The sequence below is a fragment of the Lissotriton vulgaris genome, chromosome 2_2 (genome assembly GCF_964263255.1).
Source record: "Lissotriton vulgaris chromosome 2_2, aLisVul1.2, whole genome shotgun sequence".
Lineage (NCBI taxonomy): Eukaryota > Metazoa > Chordata > Amphibia > Caudata > Salamandridae > Lissotriton > Lissotriton vulgaris.
Genome location: NC_141688.1, coordinates 57,133,947 through 57,158,383, shown reverse-complemented (window position 1 = coordinate 57,158,383; position 24,437 = coordinate 57,133,947). Strand labels below are relative to the sequence as shown.

Here is a 24,437-nt window from a genome sequence, read left to right as displayed (position 1 = left end):
GCGAGACCCATCACTAGAGTGGCTTCTGTATGCCATAAGAGCGGAGGGCTTTCTAGTAGCTCATCTGAGTTTTCTGAAAGTTGGTCGCAAACTCCCAAGAGGGTGTCTGTGGCTTTAAAGAATGTACCTATTACCAAAACAAATGACCTATCTTTACAGGTGCAGGGGTCAGCATCTCTGAAGAAGGCATCTGCGCATCTGAATAAGGTGCCTGCTGCTCTGAGCATAGGAAAAGCACGTGTCAAAAAAGGACCATTAAGCCCCCAAAGAGAAGGGGGGTTGCCCAGTAAAACGGCCTTATCCTCCGATACTTTGCAAGATGGTAACAGGAGATCGCTGGGGTCCAGGAGATCGCTGGGGTCCTCCAGACGTAAATCTGCAATTGCTGGGAAAGGCCAAATGATCTCTTATGATCTGCCACGGCCCACATGCAATTCCCCATCCTCTGAGAGCTGCCCAGTCTCTTCTACCAGGAAACTGTATGCCTCCGTTGGAACAGAAGAAGCAGAGTCTGCTGAAAGTGGTTCTCGTTCTCACAGGAAGCCTGGGTCATCTAGGGTAGTTCATGAAGGGGCAAGTAGAATGCAGCAGTCTCTCCAAGGAGCAACTGTGTTTAGCAGGAAAGGATCACTGCCTTGCACAGAGGAGATGCTTCGAAAAAAAGAGCAAAGGCTCTCAAGCAGGCAGTCTTGTTCATCGGAGAGTGGGTCTTGCTCGTCGGGGAGCAGATCTGGCTCATCGGGTAGCACATCTGGCTCATCGGGTAGCACATCTGGCTCATCGGGGAGTGAGTCAGACTGCGGTTCTTGCTTGTCGGAGAGTGGGTCTGGCTCATCTGAAAGCGAGTATGCCCCTCAAGCGAATGACTTGAAATCCTCTAAAAGTAGACTTGTGTTGCATAAGAAGGAACACGATGCACCCAGGAAAGGGATATTGGCTCGCAGAAAGAGAATTGTCTCTCTTAACAGGGGCAAAGGACTCCACAAACTAGGTGTAATGCCACTGAGGAAGGGCATGCATCTCCCGAGGAGAACAGTCAGTAAAAGGCAGGAGTCTGGGCTCTCCAAGATTAGGATGCCACCGGCAGGGAGCAGGCCTGAATTCCTAGCTAGTCAGTCTCCAAAGGTGAGAATAAATTCTCCCAAAAGGCTGCCTAAGATTTCCAAGAATTCATCAGTGAACTCCAAAACCGCGACAGTGGTCGCAAACATATAAGGGCAAGTCAATTAAAACCTAGGCAGCTCTTTGGCTTGTGGTGGGTTTAATTGGGATACCAATATTGCAACTGGGCATATTTAGGGTCACAGTGTGGGTATAATATTTCTAGAAGACCTGTTTGGAGCCCTGAGTGAGTTTTGCAGGTTGTAAGAATAGGGTAACTGAATGTTGTGAAGGTGTCAAGTAGGGGCATCACAAGGTAAACCCAGGTACAGGACGGCTCACGCATTGGCACTTATTGGTGATAGAAAAATAAGTCCTCTTTTAGGAAGATACCAGTTGGCCAACAGTGGCTTTGTTTTCTGAGCCCTTTTTTAATTTTACTTTACTACAAATTACGCAGTACATGGGCACAAAAAAAATCACTAGAAGTTAGTTGGTATAAACATAAAATAGGTGCGGTGTGGATAGTAGAATTTTTTTTGAGTTATGCACAGACGTGGAACTGTTCCATAATATAATTGTAATGGATACTGCAAGAAAGGACTGGGTGTCAGACTGGCTGGCAAAGGGGTAGTGGGAGGAATTGTCGAAAATGGACATAGTTAGAACTTCCAGAGCAAAAGGATGAGGGTGAACTCAGTTAACTAATACCTCTAGTGGCTGCCTCTGGGATATCATAGAAACAAGGTGACTATTCGACTTTACTTTAGCTCTATTCTTCTCTTCGATGGGAAACAGGCTTGTAACTTTTAATACTTTCTTTCTTACTCAGGGGTTCCCTATATTTTCTCTGCATCTACTTTGCTAAGTTGTTTGTGTGCCACAGAAGAATGCCTCTGCCAGAATGGCATATAGCAGTAAAGTTGGCAGATCAACCTTTTGCTCCCAAATCCATCCTGCGGCTGCCAGAGAGTGAGTCAGGAGAGTGCGCACAAGGAGGGTACAAAATAGCATCGCTAAAGCAATTAATCACAAGAAAACTTCAGGAGTCTGTCCCTGACCCAGAACTTATTGGTAAGTGATATTCGAATTGCTTGTTGCATGGCAGAAGGCATCAAAGTATTTCAGTGATTAATATTGTATAGCAAGTTTTCCCAGGGGTGGTCCACAAGTAATGGATCCATAATAGTTTTTTTTCTTCAGGATGATTACTGACCAAGTTAATTCATTTGATTTAAGTTCACTGTATGTAAACTTATTTCATGTGGATAACCTGAACATTTAGAATGGATTTGGCCCTCCCAGAACAACTTTGATCAGCCCTGTGGTATCGCATCACGGACTGAGCAAAGGTAATGTAGAGGCTGATAGAGGCATGTTCTTTAGACCTTGGTCTCTGTCCTGTTGCGATAGATACCTTCCATATGCTTCTTAAAATGGCCCATGACTTTGCTCATTATGGCAGGAGGCCCCAAATGGCTAAGCATCTCTACCTTTGTATTTGGTGGCAATAGTTTAGACTGGATTAACAACTTTCCCTATCTTGAGGTCTTTTATTGATTCCTCTGGGGCTTGAGGTACTCCCATTTTAAATTGTCGTACACAGCTCATCTGATCAGTGGGCACACTTTTTAATCTGCCCTACGGGCCCTACAGCTGTATTCCGTGCTGGGGTGTGGGGTTACACTAATGGATAATCCATTTGGTTGAGGAGAAGCGCTTCTTGCACCTTTTCACATTTTAATATGTGCCACCAAAAACCGGGGCTTTCATATATAGAAGAACGTGTTAAAATGGCGCTCGATACCTTTGTGGCCATTGATTTGACTTAACCCTGAAGTGAGCTTAAATTACAATATAACTAGAGATCGTCCTTTTTGTGACAAAAGGACTCTGAATACCATGGCTTGTCTGTTTTCATAAAACTCTTGACGGGGTGAGGGCGATCTTCGCTGGTTGATAATCTAAACCTATTTATGAGTTGCCGATTAAATTATTATTATTTTTTTTTTAAAAGTCCCAGTTTGTGGAAAGCTAGTATCTCCGTAGGCAAGAATTCGAGCTGGGGAAACCTATAAAGGCCTATTCCTATTTAAAATGAGCTTCGACTTGGATCCCTAATTGTCAGTGGCTTAAGGGCAATGAGAAAGGTTATTACTGTTCCCAAGCAGAAAAGGGATAGTCAAATATTTGCTTTGCTTCCAGCTAGATCATCTGACCGGTCCTTCCAGAAGCACTTGTCCGTGTGATGATGTCTGAACTAGTGCACTTTAATTTATACTGCAAATTTGACACTACTTTTTATCATGCGGTTCTTAATCCTATTCTTTTTAATGAAAACTCAAATTTGTTCAATGCAGAGTAGGTTTGTCTTTTTACAACTTTTAAATGATGGAAAGGCATGTTTAAAAGGCTAGAGTTCTTCTTGAATTTAGCCAGTTCATTGTAGAAAGTCAATTTTTTTTTTTTTTTTTTTTTTTTTTTTATCCTCATTTGTGTGCGTAGCTCTAATCTACCAAAACCAAGGAGAAAACCCACCACAGAGCGATAGGCCGACTAGTCATGTATTGTGCCAACTCAGCTTATAGCTGGTAGGGGAAATTAGAAGCCGCGAAACGAGGCCAGTTCCCATCGGCACTATATACTGTGACCAATCTTAAACCAGCTTGGGATGATACCTCAGTTGATAGTGCCCGATTTATCGAGACCCCTTTGGTATCAAGACTGTTAATCTTGTTAGCCGGGATAGGCAATGCACACATTAATCATAGGACCTGGGGGGAAAAAAAAAACCCAGGTGTAGTCACGATTATCCAAGCATTGTCCAAAACGCTCTGCTATTCGAATTTCCTATCCTGGCTAGATCAAGTTTGGAAATTTGAAGGAGTGATGTTCGCCATTCATGCACTGTAGGTGGTTGAACATCTTTCCAATGTCTGCATATCTCCCTCCGTGCAGCAAGTATGGAATAAAATATCAGTCTGGTTGCTGCGTTGCGAATTTTATTTCTCAGACCAAAAATAACAAGAGCAAGGTCTATAGTGACATGTTCACCCAAAGATTGTGATAGCTTATTTTTAATGGCCTCCCAAAATTCTGATAGATTTGGGCATTCTAAAAACATATGTGTATCCGTGGCTGCAATTAACCCGCATCTTGGACATTTAACTGGACCTGTTAATGAGAATTTACTTAACTTGTAGGGAGAATAATATGCCCTATGTATGGTAAAAAGGTGGTTCCTACGAAGCCACGAAGGTTTAACTAACTCCCATAGCAATGAACAAGAAGCGGTCCAGAGCTCTTCCAAATCTAAGCCTGGCATTAATTCTGCCCACAATATAGTCGGTAACTGAAAACTGACATCCATTTCGTCTATTAGTTTATTATACCAACACGAGATTTCTTTTTTAGCCACTGGGCTGTTTAATAAACAAGTTACCAGGTCGCTGAAGCCGCCTATAGATTGTTTGTTTCGTCTCAGTGGCTGATCTTTATATGACTGTACCCAGCTGGTAATCTGGATATATTTAAATCTTGACAACCCAGGACCTACTTTATTACTAAGATAATCCCATGGGAGTAAAGACCTGTCCATAAACAGGTCGTCCCAACAATGGATACCGGCTTCTATTAACGGATTGTTAAGGGCGTCTATTGTCCATAAGGGAGGAACGGGTAGGTTCCATATCGGAGCCTTCGCAGAAAAGTAGCCGATCTTTATCGCTTGCCTAATTTTATACCAAGTGGATACAAACCCTTTTAGAACTTTCAGTTTTATCTTTTTAAAGAATTTGGGATCACCAAACTTAAACAAGAAACCGGCATGATTAACTCCTTCGCATTCCAGTAATCTAGAGAAAAGAGGGCCCATCCCTGTAGATATAGGTGTTTTGAGCAACATACGCATATGCGATAACTGGAACGCTCATGCGTATATTGGAAGGTCAGGGCCAGCAAGCCCACCCTCCTCCCTACGACGCCTAATTTTTTTCCACGAGATTCTGGCACTTTTATTGTTCCAAATAAAGCTGGTAATCGCACTCTGTAGTTTGGAAATTAATTTTGGCTCAAAATAAAGTGGTATTGTGTTAAATAAGAAAGAAACTTTCGGTAAAATGCTCATCTTCGCCAAATTAAGTTTACCCAGAACAGAAAGTGGAAGGTGAGACCAGTCTCTCATGAGTTTCCGGCACTCTGCAGCCACTTCAGTATCAGTATCAATAAACTTTATTCGGTTAAAAGCAGATAACCATAAAAGCGACAAACACAAAACAAAATACAGTGGTTACAATAATTAAAATAAATACTTCTCATGATTAATGATACAGTGAGGTAGATCGGTAGGGAGTCTATGATGTTTCAGTTTGAATTTGTTTCCTGAATTTAAAAACACTTTTTAAATAGTTTAAAATCACAGTGACAGTTAAAATCGTGTCCATTTTCTGTACTTCTAAAAAAGCTGGGCGGCATCTGGTTAAATTCATGTTTTTTAAAAAAGGGACTAAAATTTTTCTACGTATAGCAGTATAAAATTTACAGAAGAAGAGGATATGAATATCAGATTGTTGCGATGTACCATCACACAAGCAGGTGGGCAAGATATGATTCCACGAGTTCATACATGGAAAAGACACTAATCTAAAAAATATACAAAATCTAAAACGAGTTAAAAGAAAACGATCATAGTTAGTCATGGGCAGGGATAAATATGGCTGTACAGTATTAGTCTCACAGAGGGTAGGAAGGTGCGAGTGTACCGTAGATTTTAAAATTTCCACTCTCTTCCTCTTATCCAGCAAGTGGTCCAGGCAGATAGTTTTTAGTGACTTCCTAGGAATAGTGTCCATTGTGGTCGGGTCCGAGAAATATGAATGTAGTCCAATCTCGGTCAGAAAGTGCTTTACATAGCTCAACCATTCCATTCTGTCTGCATGGTCCAAACTGAGGGTGTCACGTAGCAGGGCCCGGTTCATAACGCATTCGTTAGTGGTCCATACCCTGTGCCACAATAGGATGGGTTGAATTCTAATGATGTCCGTTATGTAGGGTTGGCCGAGTTCGGCGTGACAATTAAATGTGGCTGCACACTGTGGAACTGCTAGAACTCCCCTCAGAAATTTGTTCTCTACCAGCTGGATTTGATCAACATTTGCATATCCCCACAGACCCGAACCATACATAGCCACGGACAAGCATGTAGCTTTGTAAATAGTTAACATTTCTTTTATTGGCTTCCTGCCCAATTTCCTAACAAAGTTCTGTAAAGCCATGATCGTTTTCATGAATAAAAGAGTTCTAGCCTTAATAGCGCTTTTCCAGGAACCTGATTCATGAAATAAAATGCCCAAATAAGAAAAGGTTGGGGTGTTATCCAGCGGCACATTGTTTAAGAAAATGCGCTTCATTGATTTACCTGGTTTTAGGCCACAATTCATTGTGAAGGTCTTACTACAGTTTACTAGTAGGTCCAGGTTCAACATAAATTTCTCAAAGCTAACTACTAGTTTTTGTAAAGCGCAAGGAGTGCGTGCCATAAGTACTGCGTCGTCCGCATACATGAGCGCAGGGATTTCCCTCCTCCCCACCCTGGGCATATCCCTACACTCATGCAGCAGATGACGCTCGAGACCATTAATATAAAGAAGGAATAAAAAAGGTGCCAATACGCAACCTTGCCGCACTCCGCGACCTATACTAAATTGCCTGGAGCATTCTCCTCCCCTGCCATAACGAACAGAGGCTGTAGCTCCACTGTAGAGTTCCCTCAAAAAACAGATAATGTTATTGTCCACTCCCAACCCTTTCATTATATCCCACAGTTTAGAGTGTGATACACAATCGAACGCTGAGGAGAGATCGACAAAAGTAAAATACAGGCGTTCGGATTTAATCGTTATATATTTATGCTGCAAAAGCATTAGGTTTAACCCTTGCTCAATTGTACCAATCCCTTTTTGGAAACCAAATTGTAAATCACTAATAATATCGTTTTCCTCTGCCCAGCTTTGGAGTCTTGCCAATACAACACGTCCTAAAATTTTTACTGAGGAATCAAGAAGGGAGATTGGTCTATAACAGGCACAGCTGTTCCTATCCCCCTTCTTATAGATCGGGACAATGATTGAGGTGAACCAGGATTCTTTTAGACCCAGTGAGAGAGCTGCATTAAAAAGTTGTACTAACATTGGCCCCCAGATTTCAATATTCGCTTTAAATAGGTCTGCCGGAATCCCATCAGGTCCGGCAGCCTTACCGCATTTAGTTGACCCCAAGGCTAAAAGCACTTCATCAATTGTTGTAACCAAGTTATAACTCTGTTGTGCATCCAGGCTAGAGTTAATACCCCCACCATGGATGTCATCCTGTGCCTTATAGAGATTTGAAAAATGGTCTACCCATTTATCCTCATCTATTGCAATCTCGATTCTTGCCTTATGGGTTTCATAGGGGAAAGGGGTGTTAATTGCTTTCCAGAATGCAGCAGAATCTTTAGATTGCGAGGCCTCACATAGGGAGTCTAGTGCCTCCTTATTCAATGCGGTTCTCCTTGCTTTCAGGGCCTGAGTATATGTGTTCCTACACTCTCTTATTTCATTTTTATCCCTAGGGCATCGGTGTACTGCCTGTTTTAGATTTTTCAAAGCCCTTGTACATGCAGTATTAAACCAGCTCTTGGGCCCCTTGCCTCTGCGTTTTGCCTCCACCCTTAGACTACTTTTTATATTTGAAGCTATTGTTCCAAAGTGCTCAATAATTTGATCGTTAGTAGAATTCTCACTTAGGCAAATCATAAAACTGTTTGAACACACCTCCCATAGTTTCTCAAAAAAGGTTGTGGGGATTATTTTACTCCATTTAAGTGTGTACCCGTTTTGTCTCCCCAGGACAACATCAACCGCTGTCTCTATAAGAGGCGCGGCCGTCGATGGGTCTGGGAACAAATCTGCTACCTTAACAGATTGTGGAAGGTGGTCACTTATGGGTAGTCGGATGTTCGTAACCCCCATGAGTCTATGATTGAGGTTACTGGAGGTAATAATAAAATCAATAGTTGTCGATAAGCCTCTACCAACGAAAGTCGGAGCAAAGGGTGTGGGTTCTGGGGCAGATTCATTGGCAAACCCCAAGTCAAACATGAATAATAATTCATTTAGTAAGTCCCCCATCAGGGTATGATCAAAGTGTGTCAAGTGCATATCTCTCTCAATCATTAGGCCACATAGGCCCTGATTCCTTTTAGTACATAATGAACAATTAAAATCCCCCCCCCATATGATTAGCAACTCCCTTTCATTTCTATCTACCTCTGACTGAATTTCATCTTTAAGTTGCTTCATTACAACTAGGATATCATCTTTCGGGACATTGTTGTAAAAGTTTATAATTAACACTACAGCTCCTTTGTGATTCCGTAGGGTTATGATTTGGAAGTAACAGGAATTTAACTGGCAATGTGCTTGTTTAATTTTAAGTTGATTTGAGACAAGCGTTGTCAGCCCACCCTTAGCTCTTCCAAAATGACCTCCAACAGCTGGGGTAAAGAAGGTTCTATAGCCACTTACATGGATTGATTCCTGTATCCAAGTTTCTTGCAAGGCCACTATATCCTGACCATTTATTACTAATTCCCAGGCTGGATTTGTGATTTTTTGCCTAAACCCTGCTATATTCCAAAACAACAGTGCACATAGATCTTTCTCTTTCTGGGCCAGGCCTCCACCTGCCTGTTCCCCGCCCCTAATATTGATATCAACTATGGGGTTTTGCATCTGTTCCAGGGTATTACTATTGCATGGTAACAGACTGTCAGTATTAGGGGCCTTTTGTAGAGTTGGCAGATCTTGGGGAATCCCACTCACAATTTCAGTAATTTTAAGGGGAACTATGTCCTTAATCAGGGGGTGAAAAACTGAAGAATGTAACTTGTTCCCAGCCAAATTTTCTTGGAATATCTGAGCTTGTTGTCAATCCACCCCGTCCAGACCATTAAAAATCTGGAAACGGTTTTGAATAGGTAGATTGTACATGAATGGGTGGAACTCTCTATTATTCCATGGCCTCCCTTGCAGCCGATTGGGCTCGGGGTGTGGTCGGTATTGGCTATTTATAGGGGGATATTGATAGTCTGATGCCCGATATCTGGGATAAGACTCCTCCGGCCTTTGCATATGGATATGGGGGTCCTGAGCATCTACATAAACAGGATAATCCATCAAAGGTGGTGGCCCCATTAAACCGGGCATATCCCATGGTCCCACTTGTCTAAAACCCCGCTTTCGATATGATGTTTTCTTAAATAGCTGCCTATTCCAACCCTGTTTGTTAGAATCTTTTGACGGTGCATAGGGATAGAAATAGGATAAGAGATGTGTGGAGATGGCATCGCTGCTGCTAGCATCGAACCAGTCTCCAATGTGCCTCACGGCCCTATAATCCTTAAAATTGATGACTATCACGTCACCACTTCTATCCTTAGGCCTGACTCCCACCCAATGGGCGCGCCTTACACTTAGGATTTCTCCATTGATGGATGCAGGCAACGGTCTGTTGTCTCGGAGCCAAAATGTGACCTTGTTCCTTAAGGCAACATGATCTTCCCATTTGCCTGCAGGTAGTTCTGGAACACCTGCCATTACGATGACAAAAGGGGCAGAATCTGGGGGTAAATCTATAGTATGGGTCGTTTTTTCTAAGGCGGTGGATGGTGGATTCTTATTTCTCGGATTAGTTGTTGTAGGGTCTTTTCTGCCTCCCTGATTTTGAGCTCCCCCAGGTTTTTGGGATTGTTCTTTAGTTACTGGGGCTGCCGGCTGAGTCGCAGGCGGTTGCAGCGTGGGAGTTGATGGCAAAATCGTTGGACTACCCACTATTCCCTTATCTTGCACTAATTTCTTTTTTAACATGGGTACTGATTTCTTGACTATTGGAGTTATAGGAGCTGGTGTTATAGTAGTCATTACAGCATTAGATTTTGCAGAAGGGTTAGTCTTAGCTGTGGGATTCGTCTTAGCTTTTCCCGGGCCTTTTATTAGGTCATGTAAAAGGATGGAATTCTGTTCAACCTTTTTCTCTATGATGTTCAATTGTGTGGACATTAGATCTGTCTTATCCAAAATCGGTTGCATCACACCCCTGATTAATTCTAAAATTTTGGCCAACATGGCCTCTTCGCCTAATAAAGTTTGCCCAGTATATGACTGTGGGGTCTGATCTGCCCCTTTCCTTATCTTCCGGGGTCGATTACACAATGGCTCACCCCTCCTTTTTTTACTTGTTCTTATAGTGGGGGGTGAGATAGATGACCTAGAAGATGAGTCAATGGGCATTTTCGGTGATCCTGATAGCCTTCCATTATCATTTCCTATAGATGAATCTAGTAGAGATGGACTGGTTGGTGTACTAGACAAAAGTTGCTTACTCATTATAGTGGGATCAAGAGGAAAATTACCCGTATTCTCTATAATCCCTGATTGTGAAAAATCAATAAGCATCACGGAATCTATGGGTTGGCTCTGTGAAATAGCATCCCCCGTTCCTCCCAAGTTTGAAAATCTCAACTCAGGAAGTGGAGGTGCAGTTTCAGGCACACTCCCCCCTCCCTGTGTAATTTTATGATTTGTCTTACTTTGCTTCCCCCTCCGTCTCACTCGGGCTTTCTTAAATTTTCTAGGGGATTCTTTAGTTACACAATCATGTAATCCTGTAGGTGATATGGGTAATGCTGAGGAAACAGGAGCACAAGGAATTTCATCATACTGGCCTGCATGGACCATAGCTGTTACAATGGTTACTTTGCCTGCAGGGACCGAGTGTTCCTTGGCCACAGGATTATCAGTAATAATTACTGGGGGTTCTGGTGCAATAATAATAGCTGGTGAGTGTTCCAGACCCAGTGAAGCCCTCCTATTACTATTAATTTGCGCTACCTTCTTTATAAGGAAATTGTCCATAGTAACCACCTTAGTTGTCATAGTGGCAGTTAGTCAGATGCTTGCTTAATACGAGAAGTATAGATGAAAAATAACAGGGTCTCACTCACATATCAAGAAGCTGCTCAGATGATGGATAGAGGGGCGTAAAGGGAATGGCCCCGGCCCGGCTCCTCGGTCCCCGGAGGGCCACAGAGGGCCCGCCCTTTGCCCGGGCTTAGCCCCGGGCGTCCCGCTCGCGTCCCGCGACGCTGGTCGGCTGGTCCCTTTATCGGGCGCCCTGCGCCCTGCTGGCGCGTTCCGCGTCACTCCTTCGCGCCGCCGCGTTGCCTGCCGGGAGTTGTGGTCCTCCCGGAGCGGCGACGCGATTAGCTGTACCCGGTGTGACTCTCGGCGGTGGGCGGCTTCCTCGCAAGGACTGGCGGCGTGATTTGGCTCTGTCCGGTGGCGGCAGGTAAGTGTGAGCAGGTCCCCCCGCTCTGCCGGTCGGCTGGTCCCTTTATCGGGCGCCCTGCGCCCTGCTGGCGCGTTCCGCGCCACTCCTTCGCGCCGCCGCGTTGCCTGCCGGGAGTTGTGGTCCTCCCGGAGCGGCGACGCGATTAGCTGTACCCGGTGTGACTCTCGGCGGTGGGCGGCTTCCTCGCAAGGACTGGCGGCGTGATTTGGCTCTGTCCGGTGGCGGCAGGTAAGTGTGAGCAGGTCCCCCCGCTCTGCCGGTCGGCTGGTCCCTTTATCGGGCGCCCTGCGCCCTGCTGGCGCGTTCCGCGTCACTCCTTCGCGCCGCCGCGTTGCCTGCCGGGAGTTGTGGTCCTCCCGGAGCGGCGACGCGATTAGCTGTACCCGGTGTGACTCTCGGCGGTGGGCGGCTTCCTCGCAAGGACTGGCGGCGTGATTTGGCTCTGTCCGGTGGCGGCAGGTAAGTGTGAGCAGGTTATTAAAGTTGAGGGAAGCAATCGCGTTGATGTCATTAACTATGTTCACCCCCAGATAGCGAATTTGACTTTTATCTGTCCCATTGTTATTAGTTCTATTACAATTCCAGGACATTGACTCTGTCTTGAGGGCATTAATTTCATACCCTGACACTTTCCCAAATGTAAGGGCCTGTTCAATTATCTCAGGGTATGCCTCTTCATAACTTGTAGAAAAAATCATAATATCATCTGCATAAAGTGCCACCTTCTTATCCCAGCCACCAAAAATAAAAGGTTTAATGAGTCTGTTGTCCCTAAGAGTCTGAGCAAATGGTTCTATATATATGTCAAAAAGAAGGGGGGACAGGGGACAACCCTGTCTAGTTCCTCTCATGACCTTGAAGGGCTCTGTCAAGCCACCATTAATTAGCAATGAGGCAGATGGATTACGATACAGAAGCTCTATCGTCCTCCGAAATCTATCCCCAACGTTGAACCTCTTCAAAGCCTCCGATAGGTACAACCAGTTCACCCTATCGAAGGCCTTGGTAGCGTCCAGAGTAAGAACAACCAGTGGAATTTCCTCCTTTATAGCAATATCCATTGAGCCGATCAATTCATATGTAAGTTCACCAAGCTGTCTCCCTTTTATAAACTCCTTTTGGTTCGAAGCTATAATATCAGGAGCCACCCTACCGAGCCGATTAGCTAATATAGATGTAAAAATTTTGTAGTCGGCATTTAATATAGAGATGGGCCTGTATGAGCCACAATCGGAGGCGGGTTTACCAGGCTTCAGGATGAGGGTTATAGAGGCATTATTCCATGACTCTGGTGGTAATTCGCCCTCTCTAAGAATTTGATTAAACAAAGTGGCCAGCACTGGTGAAACCTCCGAGATAAGTTTTTTGTAAATCTTGCAAGGCATCCCATCAGTACCTACCGCCTTTCCGCTCTTTGCTTTCTTTATGGCCTCCTCAACCTCTAGTATAGTTATTTCCCCGTCTAAAGAGCAGGATTGTTCTGTTGTTAAGGACAGAAGAGATATACCCTCAAGCCAATTAATTATGTCACTCTGATTGGGCTTAAGATCGTCTTGGTATATAGACTTAAAAAAATTCCTGAAAATTGCTCTAATTTCCTCATCCCTGGAAACGGTGCCCTGCGCTGATGTGACTGAACTAATGTTGTTACGGAACCGATCAGATTTTGTTTTCCAGGCAAGAAGCTTTCCTGCCCCCTCCCCATATTGGAAATGTGAAAGTTTACTTGCCTCCCATCTCTGAATAACCCGCTTCTCCAGAACTGCTGACAATAAAAGCTTCAACCAATTCAATTCTGCTTGTTTAACGGCAAGGGTTTGATTATCTATAGGAGCGGTGTTATCTATATCGGTTTGTGCTGTCAAAATATTTCTTTCAATAGAGGTTACTTCGTCTGTATATTGTCTGGCACGGTACACTACTTTATTTTTAATGAGACCTCTTAGTGTACTCTTAAACGCGTCCCAAATTATTCCCATGGGGGCTGTATCCTTATTGGTACTGAAGAAGTATCTTGTCTCTGATTGTAAAAATGTAATATCCTCTATTGAAGAAAGAAGAGATCTATCAAAAGACCATATTCTAGTGAGAGGTGTCGTAGCCAGTTTTAGATCTAACTCAACTGCAGAATGATCGGAGAGATGTATTGGATTGTACTTTATTGAGGTGATGTTTTCAGCTAGAGCTCTACTTGTGAGAATGAAATCAATTCTGGATCTGTGTCTATATTTCCAATTTCTCCTCGGAAAACATGGCGGCAGTCGGCTGACTGCGGCAGTGCTCTGCTCCGTCTCGTCCCTCAGATGCCTGATCGCTAGTTTGGGAACTTGACACGCCAGCAACTTGCAAATTGCAGGTTTTCACTTGCTGATCCTCCCGTTCTTACGATTTTTTGGTTTAAGCGTTTATTAGCGTGGAAACGCTACCTTGCTTGAGGTGCCGAGTTTCTGGAGTCAGGAGCAGAGATCAGGAGGAAGGGCGCGGCAGTCTCGGCAGCCGCGGAGACGAACGAGGAAGTGAACGCCCATCGCATGGTGAGCCCCCACCTGCGCTGTATCCGTGGAGACAAGCCGCCGTCGAGTTGCACAGAGTGAGACGGAGTCAAAGTCTCTTCGGCATTTTCAGCGCTAACGGAGTTAACAGAGCTCTCTACAGCCGGATAATCGGATCTTGCACTCCACCAGGTACTGAAACACACTTGGGATTTTGCTTTCCTGCACACAAGCGCTACATTAAAATACGGGTCCTCCGGGTCTTCTGCAGTAAGTAAAAACTCTGTGAATGAGCTGATTGAAAGCAGAGCTTACTGCATTTCCTTTAGCCAAACTTTGGCACACATGAGTGCTTCAGAGTCCGTTAGGAAGCTAATATATAAAACTTTCAAAATAAATAAATAAATAAATAAATAAGAGGAAAGAGTGTAGCTAAGGACTTAGTGGGGGCCAGTGTATCTCGCAAAAAGAGAGTAAAGAGCATAAAGAGCACATTGCAAAACATTGAAGAAGAGGCCGATAAGGAAGTTTCTGTGACAGGGAAAAGCCCACAATCAGATCAGGAAACATCCTCATATCTCTCTACTGAGGCTAAAGCAAAAAGGGGAAGGAAACGTTCTAAAGCAAAACCTTCTACAGCTCCTATTCCCAGAATAACCCCTTCTTTGCGTTCATATTTCAAGGTGATCCCTCAGATTTTGAACCTTGGGAAAGAGCAAGTCCAAGCTAGCAGTAATATTTCCAAACTTGATTCCGAGACCATGGAAAACAAAGAGTCAGCTATGCCACTCGAGACCCTAACCATTCTAGTCGAGTATCAAGCTGCTAGTATTGATCTCTCATACAACGCAAGTAGAGGAGAGCCCCTTGGAAGAGTCTGAGGCAGAGAGCCCAGAGCTTGAAAATCTAGCGGATCAAGTCACAATAGCTGCTGAAAATTTAAAGGTAGTAGATGATTTACTATTATCTAATCCTCCAGCAGTTGGAAGGATCATTCTGTCAAAACCCCTACTACCAACATTGAAGATAATTTTGAGGTTGGGATATTCTCAGAAGCTTCTTTGAGCACTCCTCAAGAATTAAGTGACGCGATTGTTTCAGGTGTAGAGACAATATCCGTAGCATCAGTACAAACAATGTTTGCGGCATTATCTGCAGAGATTAAACAAGGCTTTGCTGAGTCAGCCTCTAACCAGAGAGCGATAAGGAGCTTTTGCGAGTCTCTTGATGAGAGATTAGGTAACCTAACGCTAAGAACTCAAGCTTTAGAGGAGACAGTGGGCCAAATATCAATGAGAGCAGAGGGCACCATGGAGGACATCGTAAAACTAAGGAAAGAAGATCAAGCCCTCTCTGAAAGAATGGAGATTTTAGAAAACAATGCAAGGCGGAGTAACATACGCATTTTGAATATTCCTGAGGGAAGTGAAGGTGTGGATATTAAGAGTTACATAACTACTTTACTAAAAGAAACACTGAATCTTTCTCAATCCAATGAGGAACTAGCAGCGGATATTCAGCGCATTACCGAGATCCTTTCAGACGTAACATCCAGCGGGCCAAGCCTAGGAAAATCCTCGTAAACTTTCATACCTACTCTTTGAAAGAACAAATTTTGAATCAGGCACTTAAGCTGAAGTCACAAACATACAAAGGCTATAACTTCCAGATTCGCTCAGATCTGTCCCGCTTTACCTTGGATAAACAATGGGAGCTAGGGCAAAGGATGGGCGCTTTCCGTAAGCTAGGCGCGACAGTACAGATGGGTTTCCCTGCATCCCTTAAAATCATGTTAGATAATAAAATGCACAACATTAGATCAGTGCAAGCTGCAGATGATCTCTTATTGTCTTTTGGCAATAAGAAACAAAGAGTGTGATACTAAGATCTGTGGAAAATAACCCCAATCACAATCGGTTGAATTAAGATCGTTAATGACTCTTGGATCTAAAGAACCCCCTTACAACTGTTGCGTAGCTTTCTTGAAGTTCTATAGTGGAAAAGTCTAATAAAAAAAAGCCCATAAAGCTCATAAAGAGTAAACCTGGTAAAAAAAAAAAAAAAAATAAGAGGAAAAAAACAGGGAATAAAAGGGAATAAAAAGGGTGTAAATAAAGATAAGGAAAAAAAAAAATACACAAACACAAAAACTATACATAACAAAACTCGCATCTGAGTTAAACATAGAATATAATGGCGAGTCACACTGTAGATATTAAAGGCCCGCGGTGACGAGATGGGGAAGAGATAGGGGCACTTCCGGAAGTTTTCCGGTTGGTGAGTACGGGGTTTTCCCAGGGTGGGAGTTGGGGAGGGAACGGGGGGGGTAAGGGGGCACAATTACATTTCTAGAAAAGAGCTCCAATCGTTATGTGTAAATAATTTTCTCAACATTATGTTTTCTTCTTATCTTAAGTTACATAGTAATAATTTGCTTGAATTGTCCAGTTTCTTCTTCTTACAGTCAGCCCTAATATTTGACTTTACATCACAACTTAATGAGTAAATTAAAGATATTATCCTGGAATGTTAATGGTCTCCGCACCAAACCACGTGCTAACAAAATTATGCAGTATCTTCGAGATTTCGATGCGGGTATCATTATCCTCCAGGAAACTCACTTAATCGAGAGCGAGATACTCGATCTGGTTCGGAGGAATAGATGGATAGAATCAGCAATCTCAACAACACAAGGTTCTTAAAAAAAATCTGTCACATTTAAACTAACACAGCAGAAAGTAGACACCGGAGGGAGATGGGCTATTGCAGCAATAGAATTAGGAGACACTAAGTTCACACTTGTAGGATATTATGGCCCCAATATAGATGACCCCTCTGTATTGGAAACCCTTTTTAGCCATTTGCTTAGTTTCCCAGACCCTGTGATTATAGCAGGAGATTTCAACATAACTTTAAATCCACTTCTGGATAAATCCCCTAATAGTAGGCAGAAAACCATTTCTAAATCCAGAAACTGTCTGCTAGGTTTAATGAACCAATATGACTACATAGATATTTGGCGATTTAAAGAGGGTCAAAAGCAAGAATTCTCGTTCAGAAATTGGAAATATAGAAAAAAGTCAATGCTTTTGTAAGTCTCTAAGTTTACATGTTTTATCTGTCTGATTTATTAACGTATCAATTAATTTAGTATTTTACTAATATTTTAAAGTTTTTTTAATGTTTGTTTCTAACACTTGAATAAAGGTTGATTTGATTTTGCTAATTTCCACAGAAATACAGGTGAAGAGTTTATTGGAGATGGTTACACAATTGAACTTTACCTTCCATCCTTGTCCTGGCATATGTTCTCAGACACTTTCCTCTGTTCACCACTTGTTTGGAACTCTGGCTAAGGCTGCTTAGCAAATAGCTTTGAGCCTAGGCTGGACATAGTTTTCAATTACATCAGCTTGTTAATCAGCTCAAAGCTTTGCAGCAGGCATCTTTTTATAATGATTTCAGTATTGGTTGAATGGTTGAGTGACACATAGGTTTAGGTTTAATTGATTGTAAGTGGAGTGCGATGTTATCCTGTGATGCAGAGGGTGTAACATAAAACCCTTTCCCTTTGTCACCAATCCAGGAAACTCTTACCATTTACTCATCAGTGGGGCCCATAACACCGCAAAGACACATTCGCACAGTTCCTGAATCGGTGATAAGTAGACGTGCTGCAAGACATGCAGGTTACCTAATTAACCTGTACATTAACCCTATACATTAAGCTGTGATAGCTGTCAGTTCTAAAAATCATCAAGGTACTCTGCTATTTGGTCGATGGACCAACTAGTAGTAATCAGTTGATGGTGATTAAGTCCAGCTCAATCACAATTTAAAACCTTTAACATCTGTCATGACTTTTATTCCAGTAACCGCAGACTCGGGTTTATATTTTCACAAGATTTGATCTAAATTAATTTAAAGAGAAATCTTAAATTGCGTTAAGTTTTATTAGACAAATACATTTTAAGCACTATTTCAATACATTTAAGCATAGGAAATTAGAAAACTGAAAATACTCATTACCCCTTGGCCATAGGGCGATGATGAGAATGGTTCACTAGAACATGAACTGCAGATCACAGGATAGGTTCCCAAGCTGACTGTCTGTCCCTCTAACCTACTTTGATATATCCCTCCCGATATTGAATTTCAGCGTCGGTCTTGTTATTTTCCCCCCATCAGAGTTCAAAGTTGGAAATTTTCAAAGTCTCGTGCACCATAAAAAAACAAGCATTGGCATAGCCAATAGGTCTCGCATTTGGGACATTATTAGTGTTTAGCCATGCAACAGTTGGTGGTGTTGCACTTAGGATATTCTGCTGCATAACTAAATACTTACAGGGCCCAAAAAGTGAGACCTATTGGCTATGCCAATGCTTGTTTGTTTTTTGTTGCGGTTTTGCTTAAGTTGCCAGATCAACAAAAGCTGGACATGGTTTTTGTTAAGAGTTCTTTGCAGCAAATGAACTTTTTTTTTCATTGATCTGAATGTTGTTTCCATTCTGGTTGTAGGAAACAGTCATGTGGGGGCTGCCTAGCTGTGCGCATGCGCCAAACTTTGCAAATGAGAACGCCTGGTGCAGGCTCAATTTACAAGTGTGGAGTAGTGAGCCCCAGGCAGCATGACTCACTCACACAGGAGTTCATGCACTGCACCTGCATACCCCGCATGGTTTAAGGAAACCCGACCCACTCCCTGCCAGACATAGAACACATATTTGCCAAGAAACTCTGAGAAGAGCCTGCCTGCTGCACTGACGGCTGGTGGTGTGTGTGCGCCAGGTGGAAGCGTGCACTGAGGACTGGCGGTGTATGTGCCTGGTGGAAGTGTGCACTGACGTCTGGTGGTGTGTATGCCTGGTGGATGCGTGCACTGATGGCTGGTGCTGTGTGTGCCTGGTGGAAGCGTGCACTGACGGCTGGTGGTGTGTGTGCCGGGTGGAATCGTGCACTGACGGCTGGTGGTGTGTGTCCCCGGTAGAATCATGCCCTGACGGCTGGTGGTGTGTGTGCCTTGTGGAATCGTGCACTGACAGCTGGTGTTGTGGGTGCCTGGTGGAAGCAGGAGCATTCACTGTGATAGAAGACACAAATGAAACTGACGAAGAGGAGGGTGAGGAGGGGGAGAAGGGAGGGGGAGTGCGAGTAGAGGAGCATGATTCACAGCTAGAAAACACAAATGAAGCTGACCAGGAGGGATGGTGTAAAGGGAGAGGGGTAGTGCAAGCAGAGGAGCCTGATTACAGCAATAAAAAACACAGATGGCAGCTATGCACGTGCACCAGCTCGTGAACGCAAGCTAGAGGCCAGCAAAAGTCTCTGGTGGCATTTTTAAAACCACTTACTAAATGTCTCGAAGAGACCGTGCATATGCTGTCTCAGGCGAGACCTAAAAATCGTCTCAACAGACAGCATGTTGTGCTGAGCAAAGGTGCAAAAAAGAAGGAAGAAAAAGATTATCCGCATATACACAAGCACCTTTTTATACCCTTTCTCTAACTTTGTATACCCAAAATTGAAACATTTAGTGGCTACATCCATTTCTGATTGGTCCATTGGAGGGGTGGTGATGATCACCTCATTGTCCTCCTAGCTCAAACCAGTTCGTAAAGTCCTTACTCATTCTAAGGGTTCACATGACTTTATAAAATGTTAATATTTATACTATGTTAAACCATTTGTAACATTCTTCCGCAGTCATGTATTTTTTCATCCGCTGGAGCTCAGTTCTTTCCTCTGTACCCATGCTTTTAGAATAGTGTCTTTGCCACAACTCCCGTTGCAGTCCAGGCTGGCCTTGACATCTCTCACTCTGGGCATAGGCCATACAATTGTGACTGAACATCCATTCTGCTCATGCGCGGGGGCCATCTTTATTTTCCGTGTGCTGTCGCATTTAACATGAGCCATTTTCAGACAAGGCCAATCAGGCCCGAATGGGAACTAGCACGAAAGTAAACATAACAGAAATTAGATATAGAAAATAAGCCCTTCTGTTTACCGCCCACCATTCTAATTACCCGTGTTAGGTATTACCTAGCAAAGCGACATTTAAAGCCATTTTACTTACCATCTGCTTTTCATGCCACAATATAATTCTATGACAGACACAAATACATGCAATTTACTCTTTATTTCTACGCAATCATAAACCTATGTTAATTCGACTCACATTTTATTAATAAATTAGATTTTTGCAAATGGCAGTTTATTTCCCACGTGTAGTGTCTAAATAAAAGATGCATTTGTTGATTAGTTTACGTGCGTCACACAGTTAATATTATTAAAGTTATGAGCTCATTAACCTCGAAGGGGGTACGAACATTTTTTTATTTCCCCTGCTCCATCACCTGCAGTGGTTTAAATATGAAAATATTCTGCCACGGTTTGCCTCATAAAGAGGAAACCGTCATGAGAGCATCTTCTTTTTCCTTTTTTTTGCCCACCTCCTTTTTTTTTTTTTTTATTTTTTTTATTTTTTTACACCATTTGTTGTTTGTTAAACTTGTGCTACGGTGAGGGATCCCAGTTAGAGGAGGGCTTTAAGCTTTGCTTTTTTTTCTTTCTGTTGAATACAGGTTTATGTATTACTCTGCCAAAATAGATCAACATCCCATAACATTTTGAGAAGATAATCACTACTCTGAAAATATACTGAAGTCTAGAATTGTGGTACAACTACCAGCGCCTGGCCCATTGCATCACTTGATACCATATCGGCAGCAGCCAAAGCAGATTTTCTGCTGCCCCATGCTTTTAACTTACCCTTGTTTGACATGAATGTCTCCCATTACTTACTCATGGGTGGCAAAGAGCACATGTAACTGAGTTGAGAGCAAAGCCAGCACATACATGTATGTATTGTTCTCATTGTGGGCATGAGTAGCTACGATTGAAAATAACAGAACATCAAATTTCCAGTAACTGGATTACAAATATCTAATCTTCTGGAGATTACGTTTATGAGGATCACCATGAATTGTCTACTTTGTAATATTATTTCTCAAAAGAAGTAATGGCAGCGAAAGGATCAAGCAGTCTGGAAAGCAATCTTCTAATAGTACAGTTGTTCAGTTGCAGCAATCAACATATTTCCTGCTAACTTGATGGTTTGCAGTGAACAATGCTATTTATGTTTGTAGTACTGACTGCGGATGATAGTATATTTCTAGTATTGTGTTCTATGGATTGCTGCAGCTGGTGATTTTATTTTATGTTGTTCAGTAGGTCCAGAGATTTTAATGTTCTTTTTAGACGTGACCCTACGAATAAGGTTTTTGTTAAAATATCCACCAAGAAAGTTTAATTTTTATTATTTGTTCTGGAACAATATTAATACAATATTGTTTAGAATAAAAAAAAAAATCTTACTCGAGATAATTGCAGTATTTTAGTTGAGGTTGGGCTTTTGCTTATCTTTGGAGTTCAAAACCACTCTATGACAAACATGCTTTTTTTTTCTTTTGCAGTTTTTTCTCTTGGGTGACTTAATTTTGATTTTTGTTTGTTTTGCAGTATCATGAAATGGTAAAATCAGGATTAGTCCTGAATGTTGCCTGTTATACCTGGCACCATTGGCATGGGTCTCCCTTCCATTTTTCGCTGTTGTCTCCTCTGTTTTTGCTGGTATTAGATGCTCTGGGAGCTGTGCCACTGCCATTCATTGCCACAGCGCAAATGCTCCCTGTGTAAATATGACTGTGAATTGGTATATCCCTGATTGGCTTATTTGGTGTACCTGTAAGTCTTTAGTAGTGTGGCCTGTGTGCCCAGGACTGGTAACCCAAATGCTGCTAGTGGGCCTGCAGCGCTGATTTACTCGACCCACAGAAGCAGCTGGTAAAGTGTTCCTCAGACCTGCCACTGCAGTGTCTGCGTGCATTCCTGAACTGCCATCTTGGCTGTGAAGTGCCCACACTTCCCCGCCCCTAAACCTTCCCATAGCCTCATGTCAGTCACCCCTATGGTAGGTGGATTGTGTGTGTAAGGTATGACATGGCTTGATATGTGTAGAATGTCCTGGTAGTGGATAACCCTCCTTTTTGTTTTCACTGCTGCAAGGCTACCTGTTCTCCATAGGCTAGACTGGGAAGACTGCCTATTTCATCTTATAGTTCCATCTGACTCAGAGAACATGGTAGAAATTTGAGTTTAGTATGCCGGAACTCAGAAAGATAAAATACATCTATTAGTGAAGTTGGTTTTAACATTCTGTGTTTGAAAATACCACTTTTAGAAAGTAGGTATTTTCTTGCCTAAGCCTTTCAGTGTGCTCTGCTGTTGTGTGTATTGGCTGTCTGGGTTTAGAGGGACAAGGCAGGCTGAGTCAGACCTGGGTTGAATAGAGAGATCTGCATTGAGTACTGGGGAGGGGTAGCTCCTTGACCTGAATAGGGCTGTGCCTGACCAGGTGAGTGCTGGCTCCCCCTCCTCCTGTGCATCTGATGGCAGACCCCCTCTTTCTGAAAGGAAGGATGCAGCCTGGTAAACAAACTGGTTGGCGGCCGCGAGTCCTGCACTCCCTCAGCTGTGCTCCCGCCGCCGCTGCTGTTCGCGGTCCGCGTCTCGCGGTTTGGCTGCCTGTTTTCCGCAGTTCTGCCCGTGGCTGGGGCTGCTTGGATTGCCTATCTGCCACCCAGAGTTCCGGAGGGCCTCTTGCCGCTGCTGCTTGCGGTTCACGGCTCGACTGACTGCTGCTTGCTGTTTTGCCCCGTGGTTGGGGCTGCTCATTATGCCGGACTGCCTGCCTGCCGCCCAGAGTACCGGAGTGTCTGCTCCCGCTGTTCATGGTCCGCTGTTCACAGGGCAGACACGCGAAAGTGAGCACAGAGGCACTAAACAGCACGTACCAGAAAGTGGGTATTCACCTGGGCCACTGCAGCTGCAGGCGGAGCTCGCACAGGGTGCACTCCTGTTAGTGAGCACGATAGACTCTTCCAGGCTGTTGTGGGCCCCGCACGTGTTGGATTGTGGTCCCTATAGTTTATACCTTCACCACACCAGGGTTGCTGGGGTCGAGCTGAGGGGGTTGAGCAGGATCAAGTCGCGCAGGTCAGTGCGGGAGCGGCAGTTCTTCCTGCTCCCCCACTCTCAGTCCCTCAGGCGAGCTCACCATCTACTCTTCCTCTCTCACGCCTACGCAGCGTGTAGGTTGAGCGGTGTAGAGTGGTGCAGAGCAGGGATTAGAGCCCCGCTCCTACGGACGACCCATGGCAGACCCGGACTGGACTGGACCGGACACCATCAGAGGGGGATAACCGCTTCCACACCGCCTTCAGCAAACGAGAGACGCCCAGTTGGGTGGCAACGAGGGGAAAAGGGTGTCTTCCATTGCTTTTGATCCTATGCATGTGAAGACTGTTGGGCAGCAAGGAGTGGCCCAGCTCACCTAGCTCTGCTCACCTATGCGGCAAAGAGGAGAGAGGAAGGCCTTGCAAAACGCCATAATTGTCCTTAGCGCCTCGGGTGGCGGCAAGTGCCTTCCACTCCACTTCATTCAGCCGGGCTGCTTATAATCTACAGCCAGTTTGCCCACCCTCACTGGCGTAAGCAATCACTGGACAGTGCGCAGAGGGGTTGCTGACAGGGAGAGCGCAAGCTCCAACTCGCCAATCTGTAAGCAGTACCCTGCAGGAGCTTTATGGAGGGGCAAGTCACTATGCCACTTAGGAAACTTCCCCGAAAAAGGGTACTACCCTTCGCGCTGTCTCCCGCGGAGTGCTCCTCAACAGTCACCGCAAGACAAAGTGTCATACCCAGTTGGCCAACTGTCACCAGCACGGATTAGTGAGTTTTTCAGTAAGCCCGCTCCTCAAACTGGCTCTGCCCCTACCCCAACATCGCAGTGCGATGTGGAAGTCCAGGCCCACGACCAGCTCTCTTCCCACAGCCCTGGTCATATTAAAAGATCACTTTCTGAGAGTCCTCGCTTGTGCTCGCCTGAGGCTCAGGTTCCACATGAGAATCACCAGCCGCATAGGCTTTTTCAGGAGGATGTCATCACGATCCAGGACACTTTTATTGACCCATTAAGAGTTCACCCCCATCGGCGCTGGAAACGTCTCTGTACCACACCCTTGCTTAGACTTTACAAAAACTATTGTAACAACTACTGTAGCCAAAGTACAAGTTCAAGCCCAAGTCCATGGCAGCATCTTGCCCGCCCCTTTAAATCGTCAAGAAAGCAGCAGAGACCCGGCAGCAGCTCATTCATTATCGAATTCCGCACCACGATGCAGCCCGGGTGAACATCAAATTGAGCCCAGTGACTCCTCATCTTTAAGGAAGAGCCCAAAGTACGAAAGTCCCCTGTTATCTAAAAACCTATCCGATCGATTTTTGGCTTCCCTAGAAGCCCAAATCGAGGATTCCCTAGCCCATACACTGGGCTTCAGCCCTCACTACAAGTCTTTTTAGCACTGTGCAAGAAGACAAGGACCCATCTGTGTC

The 24,437-nt window shown here is 44.0% G+C and overlaps 1 protein-coding gene across 2 annotated transcripts in view; it reads left to right on the top strand.

Annotated features, from left to right (window-relative positions):
• UBL7 (ubiquitin like 7) overlaps nt 1-24,437 on the top strand; it is a 177,630-nt gene that overhangs the window by 1,445 nt on the left and 151,748 nt on the right. The window contains exons 1-2 of one of the 2 annotated variants that reach the window (XM_086959282.1): nt 1,395-1,848; nt 1,934-2,175. In XM_086959282.1, the coding sequence (XP_086815408.1) occupies nt 1,992-2,175 (184 nt within the window). In that variant the 5' untranslated portion in view covers nt 1,395-1,848; nt 1,934-1,991. Of the gene's footprint in view, nt 1-1,394; nt 1,849-1,933; nt 2,176-24,437 lie in introns of those variants that run through there. The other variant, XM_086959281.1, reaches the window with a different exon arrangement.